The sequence below is a fragment of the Camelus bactrianus genome, chromosome X, assembly GCF_048773025.1.
Source record: "Camelus bactrianus isolate YW-2024 breed Bactrian camel chromosome X, ASM4877302v1, whole genome shotgun sequence".
Lineage (NCBI taxonomy): Eukaryota > Metazoa > Chordata > Mammalia > Artiodactyla > Camelidae > Camelus > Camelus bactrianus.
Genome location: NC_133575.1, coordinates 82,403,752 through 82,421,223, shown reverse-complemented (window position 1 = coordinate 82,421,223; position 17,472 = coordinate 82,403,752). Strand labels below are relative to the sequence as shown.

The following is a 17,472-nucleotide window of genomic DNA, read 5'->3' as shown; positions in this document are numbered from 1 at the left end:
AAAGTGCTAAATACAGGCAATCTTTGACTTCTGGCACTTCAAATAAAGCTATGTAGTAACGGGAGCTGTGGCAGTGGGTTTAGAGGTGTTTGAAAATGAAATGGCTACTTAGCTGGTAGTGAGTTTGAAGTCAATGGAGATATTCAGATAGACGCTAGATGCCCATTTCTTGGGAGACTTGAAGCAAGATTAAAGTGTCTGATAGAAATTGGACTAGATGACTTCTAAGGATGCCTTCCAGCTCTATGGTTCCATGTTCCATGGTGAGCATCAATTCACACTGTGCTTCTTCAATCAGTTGTACCACTTATAACAGGAGATCGACCTTACATTAACCTGCTTTCTAAAGTGTACTGGATAAGGATCCCTGTTCCCTGGCTCAGTCTAACTCCAACTGGCCTTAAACCACCTCTCTCACGACCAATCAGCATTGGCAACTTCTACTGGCTCAAGTACGCTGGCAGCAAGAGAAGGGGACAAACCTAAGCTAATAGAAGCAGACAGAAAGGGAAGAGGGTAAAAATGGTTCTCAGGATCAAGTAAAGTTGTTACAAAGTCACGAGACTCGTTTCTGTTTATCTGCTTTGATGTGGCTTGGTAAACTACTGCTGAGAGCAAATTCAAAAGGGAGAGACAAACATGTAAATTTAATCACCACAATCCGTGTGTTAAGTGCTATAACAGAGATCTGAACAAAGTGCTAAGAGAACACAAAGACTGACCAACTTTGCTGGGGAGTCAAGGAAATCTCACAAAGGAAGTAATGAGCAAGCTGAGTCTTGAAGGATGAGTAGGAGATGACTGGGTGGAAATAGAGAGAGGTGTGGTTGGCAAAGAAAAACATGTTCAAAGCCAGAGAGACATGAAAGACTCTATTTGGGAAGTGGTGGATAATTGTGCATGGCTGGAGTGTGAGGTTAGGGCGTCGGATGCCATGCTTTTTAAGAAAGGAATAGGAGATGGGGGGATAGGCAGGGGCAGACAGAGGATGGTGGCACTGTACCACGTTAACTTTATTCTAAGTGAAATACAGGCTTTGGAATGACTTTAGTTATACTCTAGGCAAGATAGGGAGACATGGGGGGTTCTTGTCTCAGGTATGAGGATTAACAATAACTGAGGAGAGTTTAGTCATGCCAGTGGGTACCTTTGTACCCATTTTGGCTAACAGGGTAAGTGTGCTGCTCTGAGCAATAATAAAAGCTACGAAGAGGAATATGCAACCACATGGGAGGGCACATACACTTAGATAATAGATAACATCTTAGTGAGCTGATACACAAAGCACAGGAGCATCTCAATACACCATAGATGACAAATTTAAAATGCCGCCTTTAAAAACAATGTCCTTTTAAACAGAGCAATTACATTTTATAACATGTATTTACAACCTTGTGAATTTCACATACTCATCCTTTCATCAACTGAACAACTTAAAGAGTTGCTTCAGTTGAAATCTACTATTACCTGCGATGACTCCCATCCCTTGCCACTACTCTTTCTTACAGGAGGAAACTTGGGAAAGGGGAACTAATAAACAATTTCAATTTCTCCAGGTTGCTCTGAGGCCAGCGATCCAACCAGGGATCTCCCTTTTTGTCCAGAGCATTTTCAGGCCTGCTGAAATCCAACCTGTGTTCTCAAGTCCCACTGCTACTCCAAAGAGCTATTTTTCCAACATTGCATTGGCCCTCTTCAGAGGGCTTTTGAAAAGAAATGAACATTTTTAACAGTCTCATTTTTTCTTTTAGATTCAAAGCAATTATTATCAGAATCATTATTAACTATTCATGCGATAGCTAAGTTTTGGGTGTTCCAAATGTAGCATGTTTCATGTGCTGAGACAATACTGAGGTTTTCGGTGATACTGAATCATCCACAGGCTCTTGTCTGAAGCCCCTTGTAACCCACTGCCCAGGGTCTAGGGTGCAGGCTGCGATACGGAGCAAGACACAGTGAACTGGCCCAAATGGGGATTGAACCCATGACCTCACTAGTAGTGTAATGTCTAACCACAGTGTATGGTTATTTACTGCACTTCACACGCAACACACCTCCACTCATTTCAAAGGGTTAGCAGCCTTCTCCGCCTCTAGGTAAGCAAAGCAATCCCCCTTAGCTAGGGAGCAACAGAAGGTTGTCTTAGAAGAACGGTTTCAGTTTAAAGCAGCCTGAAGAATTTAAAAGAGATTCTCTTTCCTCCCATCCTTAGTGAAGTGGCAGTAGTTGGAACCTTTTAAATCAGCTTTGCAGAACATACAAAGCAGTCCTGAAAGTAGTTGGGTATAGCAACAGGAAGTCGAGTTCTGGGCAATCCCTTTAATTACAGCTTCTGAAGAATTTATTTTTATGGCTTTTTCCTATCTCCTCTTTCACCACTATGAAGGACACAAAAGTTGGCATTTCAAGATATAAATTTAAAAAACGAGGGTTAAAAATGGGACAATAACATGCTAACCTAATTTGAATGATGAAGCCTATAGCTTCGATATGTTTATTTACAGAATAACTTTGTGAGTGGAAGTATAATTGTAAAATTAATAAAGTTTTCTGAACAAGAGACCCATTTTAAACGTATACTTTATGAATCTATTTTCTTCACTTTTAGATTTTAAACATACTGAAAATGTACACCTGCTATTAAGAGTAACTATAGCTTCATTCTCAATAGAATATGTTAAATACCACTTTCCTCCTTTAAAAATTCTTAGCACCTATGAAATTCTTATTCCCATAGAATTTTTTAAAAAGTTACCATTTGTCCATATCTATTTTCTTATACAGTATGGATTTTTACATTTATTTCTTTAACAAGCAGCAGCTCAGAGAATGTAGCTCTTTAGTACAAGACTTATAATGAGTGTTTGCTCTTTATTTAAAAAGTGAGAATGTTAAAAAAAAAGTCTGAGAATTGTTTCTAAGATAAATATATTTATAATGCAAGATAAAGGGTGAACAATAATTGTTTTGCCTTTAAAGAACACCCAATTGTTATCAATAATGAAAAGGAATTTTTTTTCCAAAGACTCCTTTGGATATCCACATCTGAGGTAAAGTTTGAGGGAAGGGCAAAGATCACAGAGGAGGGCTTTGCTTCTTTTGCCTTTTAAGGAAATCTTTTAAAAAGTATTTGCTCATGCTCATAAAATAGTAACTAAAAATTTAATATTAAATTCTTGCACAAAACCCTCAACATTCAATTATTTTAGAGTACTCCAATTACTAGCAACATTGTCCCCTAGAAGGAGTAAGAGTATATTATTTGCATGATATTCTAGACAGGAGCACATGTTGGTGTGAGCATCTTATTCTTCAAGAACACTAAGATACAAATCTGTTCTTTTGTTCATTCAGGTCCTAGTGACTCTAATATTTTAGACATTTATAAGTAGACCCAATGTTTATTTTTTTAAATGTTTAGACAAAAATATATTGTTAAATGCCTAAAGTATAATTTTAGACCACATCTAATATGATACACATTTCACATGAAATTTGTGTCCTAATCTATCTTTACCCCTTCAATCTTTCATCTGAAAAAAACGAAGACTGTCTCAAGCAGTGATTCTCAGGAAACGAGGTAGATAACATTTTACTGGACTGAAACGAAATATGAATTTATTTTAACAGGGTAAGAGGAAAGTGGAATCTAAACTATTAACTTGTAATTTTTTCATTTGCCAAGCATCAAGGCTACAATCCAACGGGTTCTATATACTCTTTGGTCAAGTGGGGGAGGGGGAGAGCACACTCTTTTAAGTGTACTCTATTTCTGAGATTTTATTTTTTTCCACAGCAAGTTCATTTCCCCCCTTCAAAATATGTGTTAGTAAAATCTCTCAAAATACCGAATATCTTGTATGTGGTCACTTTGATACTAACAATTTATACACATCCCTATAATTTGGATTTTTTTTTGTCCACAAAGGATAAAAACAAACCAAAAAGTGGTATAAAGGTTATAAAGTCTTTTGCTTTTATCTAAAGGGAACTAGGGATGGACTAAATAATTTCATAAATTGCTTTAAATACTTTTATGCTTTTATTACAAATGTGGAGTATCTGTTCATCCGGTATCACCTCCTCTGCCTCTTTGACAAAAGTTACTTTCTACCTAGGACTGTAATGATTTATATAACTTATCTCTCCTACTATATTATAAACTTCTAAGGCAAAATTTAGACCAGATTTGCAGGATGAACACAATTAAAGGGAAAAAGAGCAGCCTCCTAGGAGCAAAAGGGTAAGGTTTATAGATAGATGTAAAAATCGGGTCAATTTCTTATAGTTTACCCTCCTTATAAAGCACAAGAATGAAGAGCTCTGACACAGCAAAAGTCCTTTTTCAGCTTCTGTCACACCTTCACCTTTTTACAGATGGCTTTTTCTGATTTTCTACGCAAAGGCATTGTGCCTCTGGCTCTTAATCAAAGCAACATGAGGATTCCAACTGGAGACTCTGAAAGATGTGATAAGGAAGTAGAATCTGATATACTCACTACTCTTCATTTCTGTGGCAGTAGGTGCTATATGAATTCAGATAATTCTCTATAACTCAGGAACCCTCACCCATACTGGGAATGGTTTCTACTCTTTAGTTTCTCTTGCCACATTCTGCTGGCCATTCTTTGGCCACATCTCTGCACATTAGCACAACCATGGGATAATGAAGGAGTGCGTTAAACTAGCGGCTAAAATGAAGATTCCAGATTTCTACAGATTATATTTAGCTTTGCTTTTCTATGATAGTTTTGAGTAAAGGGCATGTAACAATCTAAGTTCCAAACTATACCTTAAATTAAATGCTTATAAAATCTGACAAACACTTAATTTCTCATTCAGTAATTTATACCCTGGAAGTAACAACTGAGGTATAAGTTTTAGGACTCAGGCCATGCTGCCTTTTGAAAAAGGCAACAAAATGTAGACTGTAAATTAAGATAATTAATTTTGCATCGTGTTTTTGATATATCTATTTTTTTTCTCCAAAAAGCATATTTTAGCCAGGAGTCTTGCCACACACTCTTGCCAAAAATAGTCTGGACATAACATCTCCAGAATGAGCTTCCCTGACAATAGTGTACAGTCAGAAATGACTCATGTACAGCTTTTCTCTTCATAAGAAAAATCAGTCTGTGTGACTGAAGAGTTGGTGGGGGGGGTAGCTTGCTTAAACGCATTATTCACAATAAGCCAAGTCTAGTTACCAAAAATGATCAAGAATAAGAATAATCACAAAATAGTCCACCCTGAGGGGGGAAAATAATTATGCTGCTTACAACAGTTTTAAACTCATACTGATTTAGAAAAATGCCAGATTACAACACTAAAATATAAAAGCAAATTTGGTTTACAATCAGTCTAGTTACCCCAAAGTACCAAATCTAGCCAGGACCTTTGAAGGTAATAAAGTAGGTCTGTTAGCTATTTCCCAGTATCTTAAAAAGCCTAATAGTAAGTGAACGTTTGTAACATGCAAACAATCATCTTCTCTCTCATCCTCTCCCTCTCTCTCCCTCTCTCTGTCTCCTCCACACCCATCCCCACCTCTCTCTCTCTCTCTCTCTCTCTCTCTCTCTCTCTCTCTCTCTCTCACACACACACACACACACACACACACACACACACACACACAAAACAAATCACCTTTCCTCTGGTCACCCTGTTCCCTAGAAAGGAACAAACCTCCCTTGCTAATTTCTCAGGATTAAGCAGTGCAACAAAGTAGCGTAGTTCAGAATCAAGCTTCAGACACTGCCTGCACCTGCATAATTATTTCATTGCCAAGACCTCTAAGTACAACCAAGTAAAGGAGAAGAAAAGAAAGACAGTCTTTTAAGTGTGACAATAGGCCATATTCCTGTTTTATGAAATAAGAACACATTAGTCATTTACATATTCTAGAAAAATTACTACCAACTTGAATTTACGTAAAGAAATAGACCTATAGGGCACTGGACAATTTATTAACCAAAATTTTAAGGAATTTTCTTTGACCAAGATGTTTGTGTTCATTTGTATTAATTGTGATTCTCTTTTCTATAAAAGCATATAATCTAAGTGCTAAAAAAGAGTAAATAAATTTATCTCTGCTTTCTAACATGTAAAAGGCATAAATGCAAGTAGCTTGGTAAATATTAGAAATTGTTTTTCTTTAACTGGGACATGGAATATTTTTATTTTGAAGTTTTGGCCACTAACAAATACACTAATTTGTGAGCTTTGATTTGTCACCATGGAGAAATTTCTATCACTAATTCTGAGCTCTCCATTCTGCTTCTTATTTGCTATCATCTTTTAGGCTTTTATCCAGAGTCTCCAAGGTCAAGGAAATAATAGTCTATTTGATAGTTACATGTTGTAATTCTCCCAAAGTTTTCCTGCTACCTACAGAGAAGGTACGTATTTTTACAGTTGGGAGAAATTCTCAGCCTATTTATAAGGTCTTATTTCAGTCTACAATAAATTAAAATTTCAACTAGGAGAACATACAACTTGACAATGACAAGTATTTTCATTTTAGAACAGTATATATATTTATAAATAAAAGCTTAATCCAGGATAGGCATTTAATGTAAAAAGTACCTGGTGATTTTTTTACATTTCGGTTTTAGAGATTAAGAGAGCACAAACAAACTAGATCATTGTCTTCTACAAAATGGTTGGCTTTTTAAAAGAAGAAAGAGTGCTCATATAGACTGTTGCATGCTCATGTTCATAGTAGCATTATTTGTCATGTCAAAAAGTGGAAGTCACTCAAGTGTCCATGCATGGATTAATGGACAAACAAAATATGGCAGATACATATGATGGAATATAATTCAGCCTTAAAAAGGAAAGAAATTCGAACACATGTTACAACATGGATGAACCCTGAAGACATTATGCTAAATGAAATAAGCCAGATACATAAGGACAAGTACTGAATGATTTCACTTACTTGAGGCACATAGAGGAGTCAAATTCATAGAGACAGAAAGTAGAATGATGGTTGCCAGGGGCTGGGGGATGGGGAAATGGGGAGTTAGTGCTTAGTGGGTACAGAATTTTAGCTGGAGAAGATGAAAAAGTTCTGGAGATGAATGGTGGATGGTTGCATATCAATGTGAATGTACTTAAAGCCACAGAACCATACACTTAAAACTGGTTAAAATGGTAGATTTCACGTTATGTATATTTTGCAATAAAAAATAAAGAATATAGCTGAGCAACATTCTGAGAACAGATGAAGAGAGTGAATAACCAGATAGTACGATTTTTTAAAAAAGACACCTATACTTGCTGAGTCTTCAATTTCACTGTTTATTCTTTGTTTTTCTCTCTCCTTTCCTTTTATCCCAAACCCCCTCTAAGTTCATTTGCTTCCATTTGTAAGTTTTGTGATTTATGGGTTTTAAGACTGGAAGACCAGACTCCAAGAATCACCAGTTGTTATGTTCAGAAAAATCATATTCTTCTTGAAGTCTAGTCCATTATTTTCATGCAGCCAAAGAACACAATTTCATATCATACAGTATTATATTTTTTAATAAGCACTATCATTTTTATAACATTAATCCAAGTCAAGTTTCTTCTGACCCTGAGTTATATACTTTCTATAATCCCATCTATGGATTTTCTGGAATTTAAAATAATGTTCTAAAATTTCAGTCTTAACTCCGAGCTAGAATTTTTGAAGAATTATTGATCCATGGTTTATACAATTTATAAGAACCTGCTTCCAGATTCATTACTTGCATGATGAACCTGCAAAACATACATTATCAGCAATTTTTATTTTGTCTTATCTTAAATGCAGCGGTTAAGAGCTTGGACTTTGCAGTCAGAGGACCTGGGTTTGAATCCTGGTTCTACCACTTACTAGATGTGTGGGTGGATAAATTATTTAAATTCTCTAAATCTCAGTTTCCTCATTTTTTAAAATGTGAATATTAATACTAAGAGTTGTTGTGAGGACCATGCATAGAAAGCTCCTCTGCAGTGTCTGACATGGAGTAAGTTCTTCATAAACGGTAGCTATGAATACCACTAGTAACAACAGCATGTAGAAATGATGACTAACCTATGGGACTGAGAGACATTAGACTGCAGCTTTTTAAAATGACTCTACCGTTTTGACTCTAAAATGAATCCAGAGAAAATAAGCAACAGTATATTTTGAGACTTGTTTTCTTTGTTCATCTCTTCCAAATAACTTCATTCTTAATATCATACTGAGCAAAAGAAATTAAGCCAAACAAGAATGAGAAGGCCAGGTATGTATATGCCTATATACACACTCAAACACACGTCTCTCTCACGTGCTGGGTATGATTTCAGGAAGTTGTATAGAAACACGAGGGAAAAAGCTGAAAAGTAAACAGGAAGAGCCATAGACTACAATGAGGGTAACCACATACACAAATACAGGCAAATTTCCAAGTTCAACTATTTGAATGACTTATTCAGAATCACATTATTGTCAGAAAGATATGCTGTAATTCTTCTGGTAATTACCCTAGGAGGCAGAGCCACAAGTCCAGAAAAGTTGGATATTTTCATCCCTTTTTATCAATGTGGGCAAAAGAATTTCATATTTTCTTTAAACAAAACCAAATTGCTACTACAGTTACTACTACTAAGGATTTCTAAAGTATATATTTGATACTGGGATTTCTGCCCCAATTTCCTTAGAAAGTACAAACTGTAAAGAGAAATAGAAATTTTATAATAGACTTCTGTTTCTGAAAATGTGTTTCTTAGAATACCAATGGCATAAAACACGAGGGTGAGAAGATAAAAGGGAGGCAAAAAAAGTCTGGGAAATACTGCATTTTGTATCTCTCAGAGATTCACCACACTATTAACATAAAAGGTTCTGAGAAATCCTACAGTGAGCAGAGCTGTTTAAATTTGTTTAACTAGTGTTCCCAAAATTTATTTGCCCATAGATTTCTTTTTTTTCTTAAAGCAATACAAAGGAACCAGTATTTCTCATAACAAGTTATTTTAGGAAATGTATAATAAATTGTCTTTGATTAGCTAGAAGAGTAATTTCATATGCACCCATTCCAAAAAGATAGTCACTGGCAGAATTTACTAAAGTCCCCAGATGAGTCCATGGTATTTCATGTCAGGGTAAAAAAAAATCTAACATGCCTAGACTTGCGCTTGTACTATCTTTAGCAAGTTGTAGTTATTTCCAGAATATGTGTTCCAGCTCCTTTACTGCCTGTATATTATTTAATCAAGTCCAAACACCCAACTTCTATTACCTGTGAAAATATAAGAATAAATGTGACCCTCCAAGCTTTTGCTTTTCTTTCTGGGCTTCAGTGTAAGCTAAGAAAACCCTGTAACTATGAGCTACATCTTCAAATATAAGAATACTAAACTCAGTTACAAGCATTTTATTAACTGGTGTTATGAGCTGCATTTACACAATTCTGTAGTAAAACAATGATCCTAAAGTAAAGTAATGATTGATTATTATTTCATTCCCTTGCATCTCCCTAATATCCCTATTAAATATATAGAACAAAATACTGTAACTGCTACTTTATCTATTGAAGATTGAACAACTTGCCCCAGGTACCAATAGTCAGCAGGAGCCAATTTCTTATTGGACAGACACTGTGCACATTACAACTATAGAAACTGTATCAGATAATCACCCTGAAATGTGAAAAACAGGAAATTCCTTTACTAATAGCTTATTATTCAAGGAATTTTCTTCTTTTGAAATAATTTTGGAACACAATTTGCTAGAAATCTAAACTTGAACCAAAAAAATCTGATGGCATGCTAGATAGCCTTTTGTGAGTTCAGAAATTAAGAACAAAGTCTTAACAAACTGTAATGAGGCATTCATTACTTTGTCCTTTTGTTAGAGAAAACAAAGGAAGTAAGCTACAATTAATTCTGGGTAAAGTGTGAATGTGAATGATCATGCTGTCAGGCTGTGGCATCACTTTCTTCTTAGGTTCTCCCTTCAATTTCAAAAGTATTTAAAGTGTAACAAAATGTGTGACATGAAATAGACATCAACGATTCTTTTAAAGCCTAACAAAGAAGATACAATGACTGTTATGAAAATAATACATTTAAGTAATCCACAGATATTTGGTCATTGATTTTCAGTTTATACAAAATAAACCGGCCATTGAAAGGAAAAAAAAAACACTTTAAAACAACTATGGCAGAATACATGTAATCATAGTATTTTATATTATGGTAATACATATCAATAACATTTACCAGAAATAAGACAAATGGTTGAAGAGAAGAAAAAATCTGACATGAAAGGAGTCAAGAATGTTGACAATTTAGTAAAGGAAAAGGAGTTAAGGTATCAGGTTCAAGTTTCATAAGTTTTTTTTTTTTAACGTAGAAGCAGAGGTAACAAAAATTGGTCTTCACCTGGTAAGTGTGTACTCCCTGAGTCCTGAATGCAAATTCATGGCAGAAAAAGTACCTATGCATCCACGCAATCTTTTGTCTCGACCAATCTTCCATGTTACAAACAGTGGGCTGTAATGGAAGATAAAAATAGGGTAAATCAATCAATTCAATTCAAGGAAGTATTTATTGAGCATTTACCATATGCAAGGTTAGGTGCCTGAGATATAAAGACCAGATGACAGGCCCTCAGGGGCTTAAATTCTAGCCCAAAGGACTGCATTTAGCAATAATTATAGCTATACTGTATTGAGTGTATCCTACATATTAGGAAGCCCAATAAATGTTTTCAATAGGTTATCTATCTTAATCCTCATCAACAACTCTAGGATGCTGATGCTAACATTCCTATTTTACAAATGAGGCAGCCTCACAGTTAATACATGATGAAGTAGGAACTCAAACCTGGGCAATCTTGACTACAGAGTCATTACTGCCTGATTTCTCATTTAAACCTCAAGTCCCTGATTGATTCCTAAGTCTAGTCGAGAAAATCAAGGGGAAAAAAAAATCAACAGTTCCAATATATACTTACTGAGTGTATTAGGGGAGGGGTGCAAAGCACTGTGAAAGCTGCTACTGGAGATACAAAGTTGCCTAAGATACAGTGTTTGCTTCCTAGGAGCCAGTGCAGGAGGCAGGAGGCATGTTCACAGCTAACTAACATGAGGCAAAAGGAAGTAAGTGCTGTAAGCCATGTCCAAAATGCCATAAATTAAGCTACTGAAATATAAGAAAATGTCGAGTTTGATCATCTTCAGCTTGGCCCAGAAGAATGAGTAGGGCTCAGAGAGTGAAGGACAATAGCAAATATTAACCAAGTAATTGAAGCCATAAAATGTATTTTAATTTTTAGATAAAATTATTGCCAATAAACACAAGAGCTCAAGTATCAATTATAATAAGACAGCAACCAGAAGGTAATTTAGTTTTTTTTGGTTATTGTTTTAAGAAGGTAATACAGTTTTAAATGAAGTTTAATACAGTAGATTGGATTCTGCAGCAAAGCACTGACAGCCTCAGTTAACGGTTAAGTTTAAAAACAATTATTTTCTACGAATATATGTATGTACATGCATGACTGGGACATTGTGCTGTACACCAGAAACTGACACATTGTAACTGACAGTACTTCAATTAAAAAAAATATTTTCTGAATAGAAGCAACTTTGTCAGTTTTAATGAAATAATTTATACATTTTTGGGTATTTTGTAAGAAGATTAATACCCTACAGTTGGGGATGGTTCCTGTTAATGAGAGTATTCACAGTATTATTGGTATAATAGAATACATTTCTGCTTTCTAAAAATTTAAATTTTAGAAGGATATACCATATGTCATGTATTTCTTTTAATATGCTGTTGAGTTTGAGAAGACATTCTCTCTTTAAAGGACTCTCTAGTCAGTCATTGGCAGTTGGGGGAAAAGATATCCTGTTCAAGCACTTTAATCACCCACCTCAAACATTTAAATGATTCTGTGTTCTGACAGGTAACCACAATGGCAGACAGGTTCCCAAATAATGTACACAAACCAGGGAGCAGTACTAAGAATTACCTCCTTCCAAGAGTCAAATGCCCAGAGGCACTGAAAAGATGACTAAGTATAAGGCCAAGTTTTGTCAATGTTAATATTCAAGTGCTGGATGACCTACACTACAGGTACTAAAAAAAAAAAAAAGCAAAAGGTGAAATCCAGGTTTTTTGCTTTCCCTATCATATGTACTATCTTATAACTTGAGACAAGATGCTAAGGCTGCAGTTGAAAATTTTCTCTAATTGCTCTTGACTAAGAGTTGATCAGCAAGACAAGAATTAAATGGGATCGCCTTCTCACCAATTCTTCTATTACTCATACAAATATAGCATCCTAAAATTCACATACATTATCTTTAAAGATGAATTCCACCTCTTCGTTTTTCACTTTCTAACTTGGTAGAGTCAACATCAGCAATCATAAATGGACAGTAAGATATCAATCCTCTTCCATAACAATGCCTATACAAAAGATCTCTATGTAAGACAGGCAGATTCAGAACAAAGTTAATCACACTGTAACATGTATAATAACATGTCTTTAAAGTACCATAATGGCTTCTCAATACACAGAACTAACTTGTATATTCTCTTCCTCAGTGACTTGAGTAAGAAACCTAAAAGTATGAGTGAATTCATTTCCCATCGAAAACATGAAAGTCATTTAAAAGTACTTTACCTTCAATCCTCTTATTTATCCTGCTAAAATAGATACGGACATCGTTGTTACTATCATCCTATCTATTCAAGAAAACATGCAAAATTTGTAGCGTAAATAAAAAAAGAACACCATTAAACACTACATTATAAAATACTTTGGAGGGCATTCAAACACATAGTGGGAGAAATTACACACAGTTTCTTATTATGCTATGCTATGACTGCTAAAGGGATGACTCATTCAGAGGGTAGAGTGCTAGAGGATAAGCTGCATTTTGCCAGGCACTCCTAGCCTGCGAGCAAGGCATTTCATAGTAAACAAGGACATGGAGATGTAAAAGTGCACACTTTCAGAGACCAGGAAGTAGTCTGACAGTCTTGATAACTTGCTACGGTCTCTTCCAGATTTAACACTCTATGGGTTTTAGGCACTGTTGAGTATATGTTCTCAAGAGCCCTCATAAGAGGAAGAGGAGATGCAGAATCGTCTGTACTCTCCCTGTTCCTTACCTGCCCCAGGCAACATCCACTTTGGGGGTTGGTATTGCAGGGAAGTATCTGTGTCAAAGATGGGAGGGATTGCTACTTGCCAAACCCACTGTGTTTAGGACAGATGCCTGAAGATGGAAGAAATCAGATTTTTAGTAGACAGAATAAAACTATTCCTTCAAAATCTGGGATTCTAATTCCTCATTTACAAATGCTCATCCAATGTCTTTTTATAAAGAACATGTATTTGGAAATTTTAAAAAACCCAAAATATCTACAAGCAACATTTAATGAGGAAAAGAACTTGGGAAGTAAAGCATTTTAAGGCAGACTGAAACAGAATAACCATCACTGAGCACAAGAGATTATATCTGGTGTGTGATAACTACTTCATACAGGGCAACGACTATGGGAACATTCAATACATATTATCTAAAAATAGCAACAAAAATTTTTCTTTTCCCAACACACAGGGGGAAGAAATAGGCAATTTCATTCTTAAGTGCATTATTAAAACATGTATGAGTTCTCAAAAGGACATAAGACATCAGCATTATCAGAGACAGATCAAAGCAGAAAAAGGGATTAAAGCCTGTTGAGAGGAGCTGCTTACTTAATGACAAGGAAATAAGAAAAACAGTTCCTAGTAAGACAAAGAGTGAATGTTTTTGGAAAATACTTATCCCATATGGTTTGAGGCCACCTACGTACACTGAAAAAATACTACAAACCAGAAGGGCTCAAAATGAAATGAAATATTAATGGAAACATTTATCTGAAGGTAACCAGACATAGCTTTTTAAAGAATTTTCCTCCTTCTGAACATTTTGTGCCACGATGTTCTGAGAAATGTTTAGAGGAAAGTAAATTCTCTCCACTTTTCCAAGTCTGTAGACAGGAACAGGAAGTAACCATCTAATCTAGGTGAATCTTCCCTGCTAACTGGCGGCCAATACTATGAGGTCAGTAGTCACTCTCAGGGAAATCTGCATGGAATCAGCAGAAGTACAGAAATGCAAAGTAAAGCTGAGCAAGATACTCCCTAATCCAAGTTGTATGCCACTTCCTACACCCTTCTGAGACTCTTCTATTGATGCAGACCAGGAGAGATCAGAAATATGTTTGTGGGAGAGGGGTACAACTATGAAAAAGGCATATTTCCTTAATATTTTACCATAAATCCTATCCCTTCCGTCATACCAAGGCAAAAACAGAGGTTTAAAAATAGCCTTAGATGTTCACAAGTTCCTACTCTGGCAACCTGCTCTTCCTTAGAATTAGATTCCTTAGAATGAAATTTGGAGATGGTAACATTAACAGTATAATATCCATCTCTACCAATATACTAATTACTACAACAGGGGTATTCAATAAGGTTAATTATATTGTAGGTAGATACGGGAAAAGTGAGAAGCCCCCTAGCTTGGTTCTTTTCTTCTGCCACCAAAAAATGATTGCTTTTCAACTGTACTCAAGTTCCTCACCAACTTAGATAAAAAATTCAACTGTATTACTCATGGCAGCCAACTTAAAGCCATAATTCCCCAGGATCTAAAAGCTCAGAGAAAAACAGAAATGGAGGCGTCTTCCTTCCACAACCAGGTTAAAACCTTTCATGTCTTATCTCAACACAAAGAAGCTATATATCTCATATCCAAACTATATAAACAACAGATTCAATCTGTAAAAATACACTCAGTATGGTTAAACCCCATATTAGTCTGCTCGAGCTGCCATAACGAAATACCACAGAGTAGATGGCTTAAACAACAGAAATTTATTTTCTCACAGTTCTGGAGGATAGAAAGTCCAAGATAAAGGTTCCAGAAGGGTTCTGTTTCTGAGAGCTCTCTTCCTGGCTTGTAGATGGCTGCTTTGTCTTTGCATGGCCTTTCCTCTGAGCTTCAGAAAGAGAGTGAGCATGCACACGAGCTCTGTAGTATCTCTCATAAGGACGCTAACCCTATTGTGTCACGGCCCCATCCTTATGACTTCATTTAACCTTAATTACCTCGTTATAGGCCCTGTCTCCACATACAGTCACACTGGGGATTAGGGTTCCAATACATGGATTTTGTGGGGACACAACTCAGTCCATAGCAAATCCCTAACAAAAGTTTTAGCAGTTTGAAGTTTACATAATAAGGTATCTAAGGTTATTAGCTGAGCGAGCTTTTACGAGATTATCTATTTCCTCTTCATTTTACAGATGAAAAACAAAAAGCTATCCAGAGAGACTAACTGCAGGGTTAACTGGTTAGTGTTAGAACCTGGCTAGTTCTCCAAATTTTCTTACTACTGATTGAATTTATTCCTCAGTACAGGGAAAGAAATTGTGAGTAGCAAACCTTGATGTCTTCTAAGGAATAGGAAAACCCCATGAATACTACATAGTACCACACAGATGAGCATAAGTACAAGTCTCCTCCTCCTCCTCTCATGAGGGGAAAGAGAAATTAGCTGAGATGATACCAGGATAACCTGGAAATGCTGGATCAACCTAGAAACCCTAGACCAAATATACAAGCTTCTATACTATTATTGGTGATTGTTTAAGTAATTCATATCACTTAATGAGGTGTTTAAATGAATGAATGAATGAATGAATGAAGCTTAAGTCTTTCAGATAATTTGAAATTCAAATTGATAGGAAGCCTTGAAAGGGACAGGAGGAGGTATACTGGGGGCAGACGTGGGTAGTAAGGAAAGGTTCCAATGCATTTTACACTTTCTCATCCACACCAGTCCTTTACGGCAGATAAGGAAAATACACTAAATCACTGTTACAGCCTTATAAAATACTCCTCCCTCCAACCTTTGTAACTAGCCTGTATCCATGGGGCTTAGGGAAATAAGGAGACACTACTTAAACAGACAGCATGGGTCAGCACAGAAGACCACAAATACCTGCAAGTGGGAATCAGGAATTACCAATCTTTCAGTACTTTTCTCTGCCTGGTGATCCCAGAAATTCTATCATAGCAGCATTATATTCTTTTTTAAAAATATAATGCTAATTTAACTGGCAAATGCCACAGGAACAGAAGCAGTCTAAAGTCTTATAGATGATTGGGAAGGTTGAGAGACAGAGACAGAGACAGAGTGGTGTGTGTGTGTGTGTGTGTGTGTCTTGTAAATCAAGGGTAATCACCACCGACATACAACCAGCCAAATCACAAGCATACTCCAAGGGATTAGCTTGATTCTGCCAATTTTTGAACTGAAAGGACCATTTCTTCCTTTTAGCAAAACCAAATCAACAATTTTCAGTAAATTAAAAAAAAATCAGTCTCAGGCTTGATACACTGAGACAGTCTCATTATTATTTTCATTTTTAAAGCCCTGAATTAGATGAGAACAGCTACCTGCATTGGAAAAAAACACTGTATTTGCTCATATTTTCTCTTATTAGTTTACACTGCAGTGGGTATTAAATTTAATATATGGCAGCATTTGAAGGATGAAATAGCTGGGGTTTTTTTCTGATAACAGGAACAAATCACAAATCTTTATTATCTGAAAATCTAACTCATTAAGTAAATTTTAACTGACAAATTACTACAGATTTCCAAAATAAAATAATTTCTATTTGAAATTCCTATTCTGAAACCATTTGTTCAAAGAACTCTAAAGTTTGAGACAGCCTTTATCATGAAAAGACTTAATTATTTTAATATAAAAGAGACCAGGCCAAAAAGGATGACCTTCTACTGAAGTCCTAAGATGTCTAGATTCAATATAAGCAAAACTAAAGAACTAGGAGAACTAGATCCAGCGGTTTTAGAATGAATATTGATTGATATGGTCAACTTTTACTTTTTTTATGCCATTAAAAACTTTTATGGAACTATTTGGTGCTTCCATTTGACTATTTGTATGCCAGATGGTGAGGGAATTCATAACACTTAAAACAAAACAATGAAAACAACCAAGGAGGTTGTTTTGGTTTGGTTTGGTTTGGGTTTGTCCTTTAATCTTACCTCCCCAGCTAATGACCTATCTTCTACCAGCGTGTCACAGGAAATAAACATGCTGATTGATTTAAACACTAATATAAAAACAGCTGGAGAGTTATTCAGCTTCTTCATTCTAGATTATCTTGTTTCCCATTCCAAGGAGAGCTCATGTAATGTGCCAGCTTAGTAAGTAAGATCTGCAATAAACTGTGATGTATTTGTTTTTCACATGTTTTCCGGGTTTAGAAAGGTAACTGTTTTGATTTTAAGGTCCTTGTACTTGTTCCTTTGGGGGAAAGGAGCTGGATAGACTCAGCTTTGCAGCAGGAATTCGGCAAGGCTTTCTCATTTTAGGGAGAAGAAAGGCGGATCTAGGGACAAAGTACTCAACTGA

At 35.9% G+C, this 17,472-nt stretch overlaps 1 protein-coding gene across 1 annotated transcript in view; it reads right to left on the bottom strand.

The window, feature by feature from the left end:
• Window positions 1–17,472, bottom strand: part of AMMECR1 (AMMECR nuclear protein 1) — a 102,712-nt gene that overhangs the window by 44,353 nt on the left and 40,887 nt on the right. Inside the window, exon 2 of the mRNA XM_010963664.3 lies at window positions 10,399–10,509. Within this exon, the coding sequence (XP_010961966.2) occupies window positions 10,399–10,509 (111 nt within the window). The remainder of the gene's footprint in view (window positions 1–10,398; window positions 10,510–17,472) is intronic.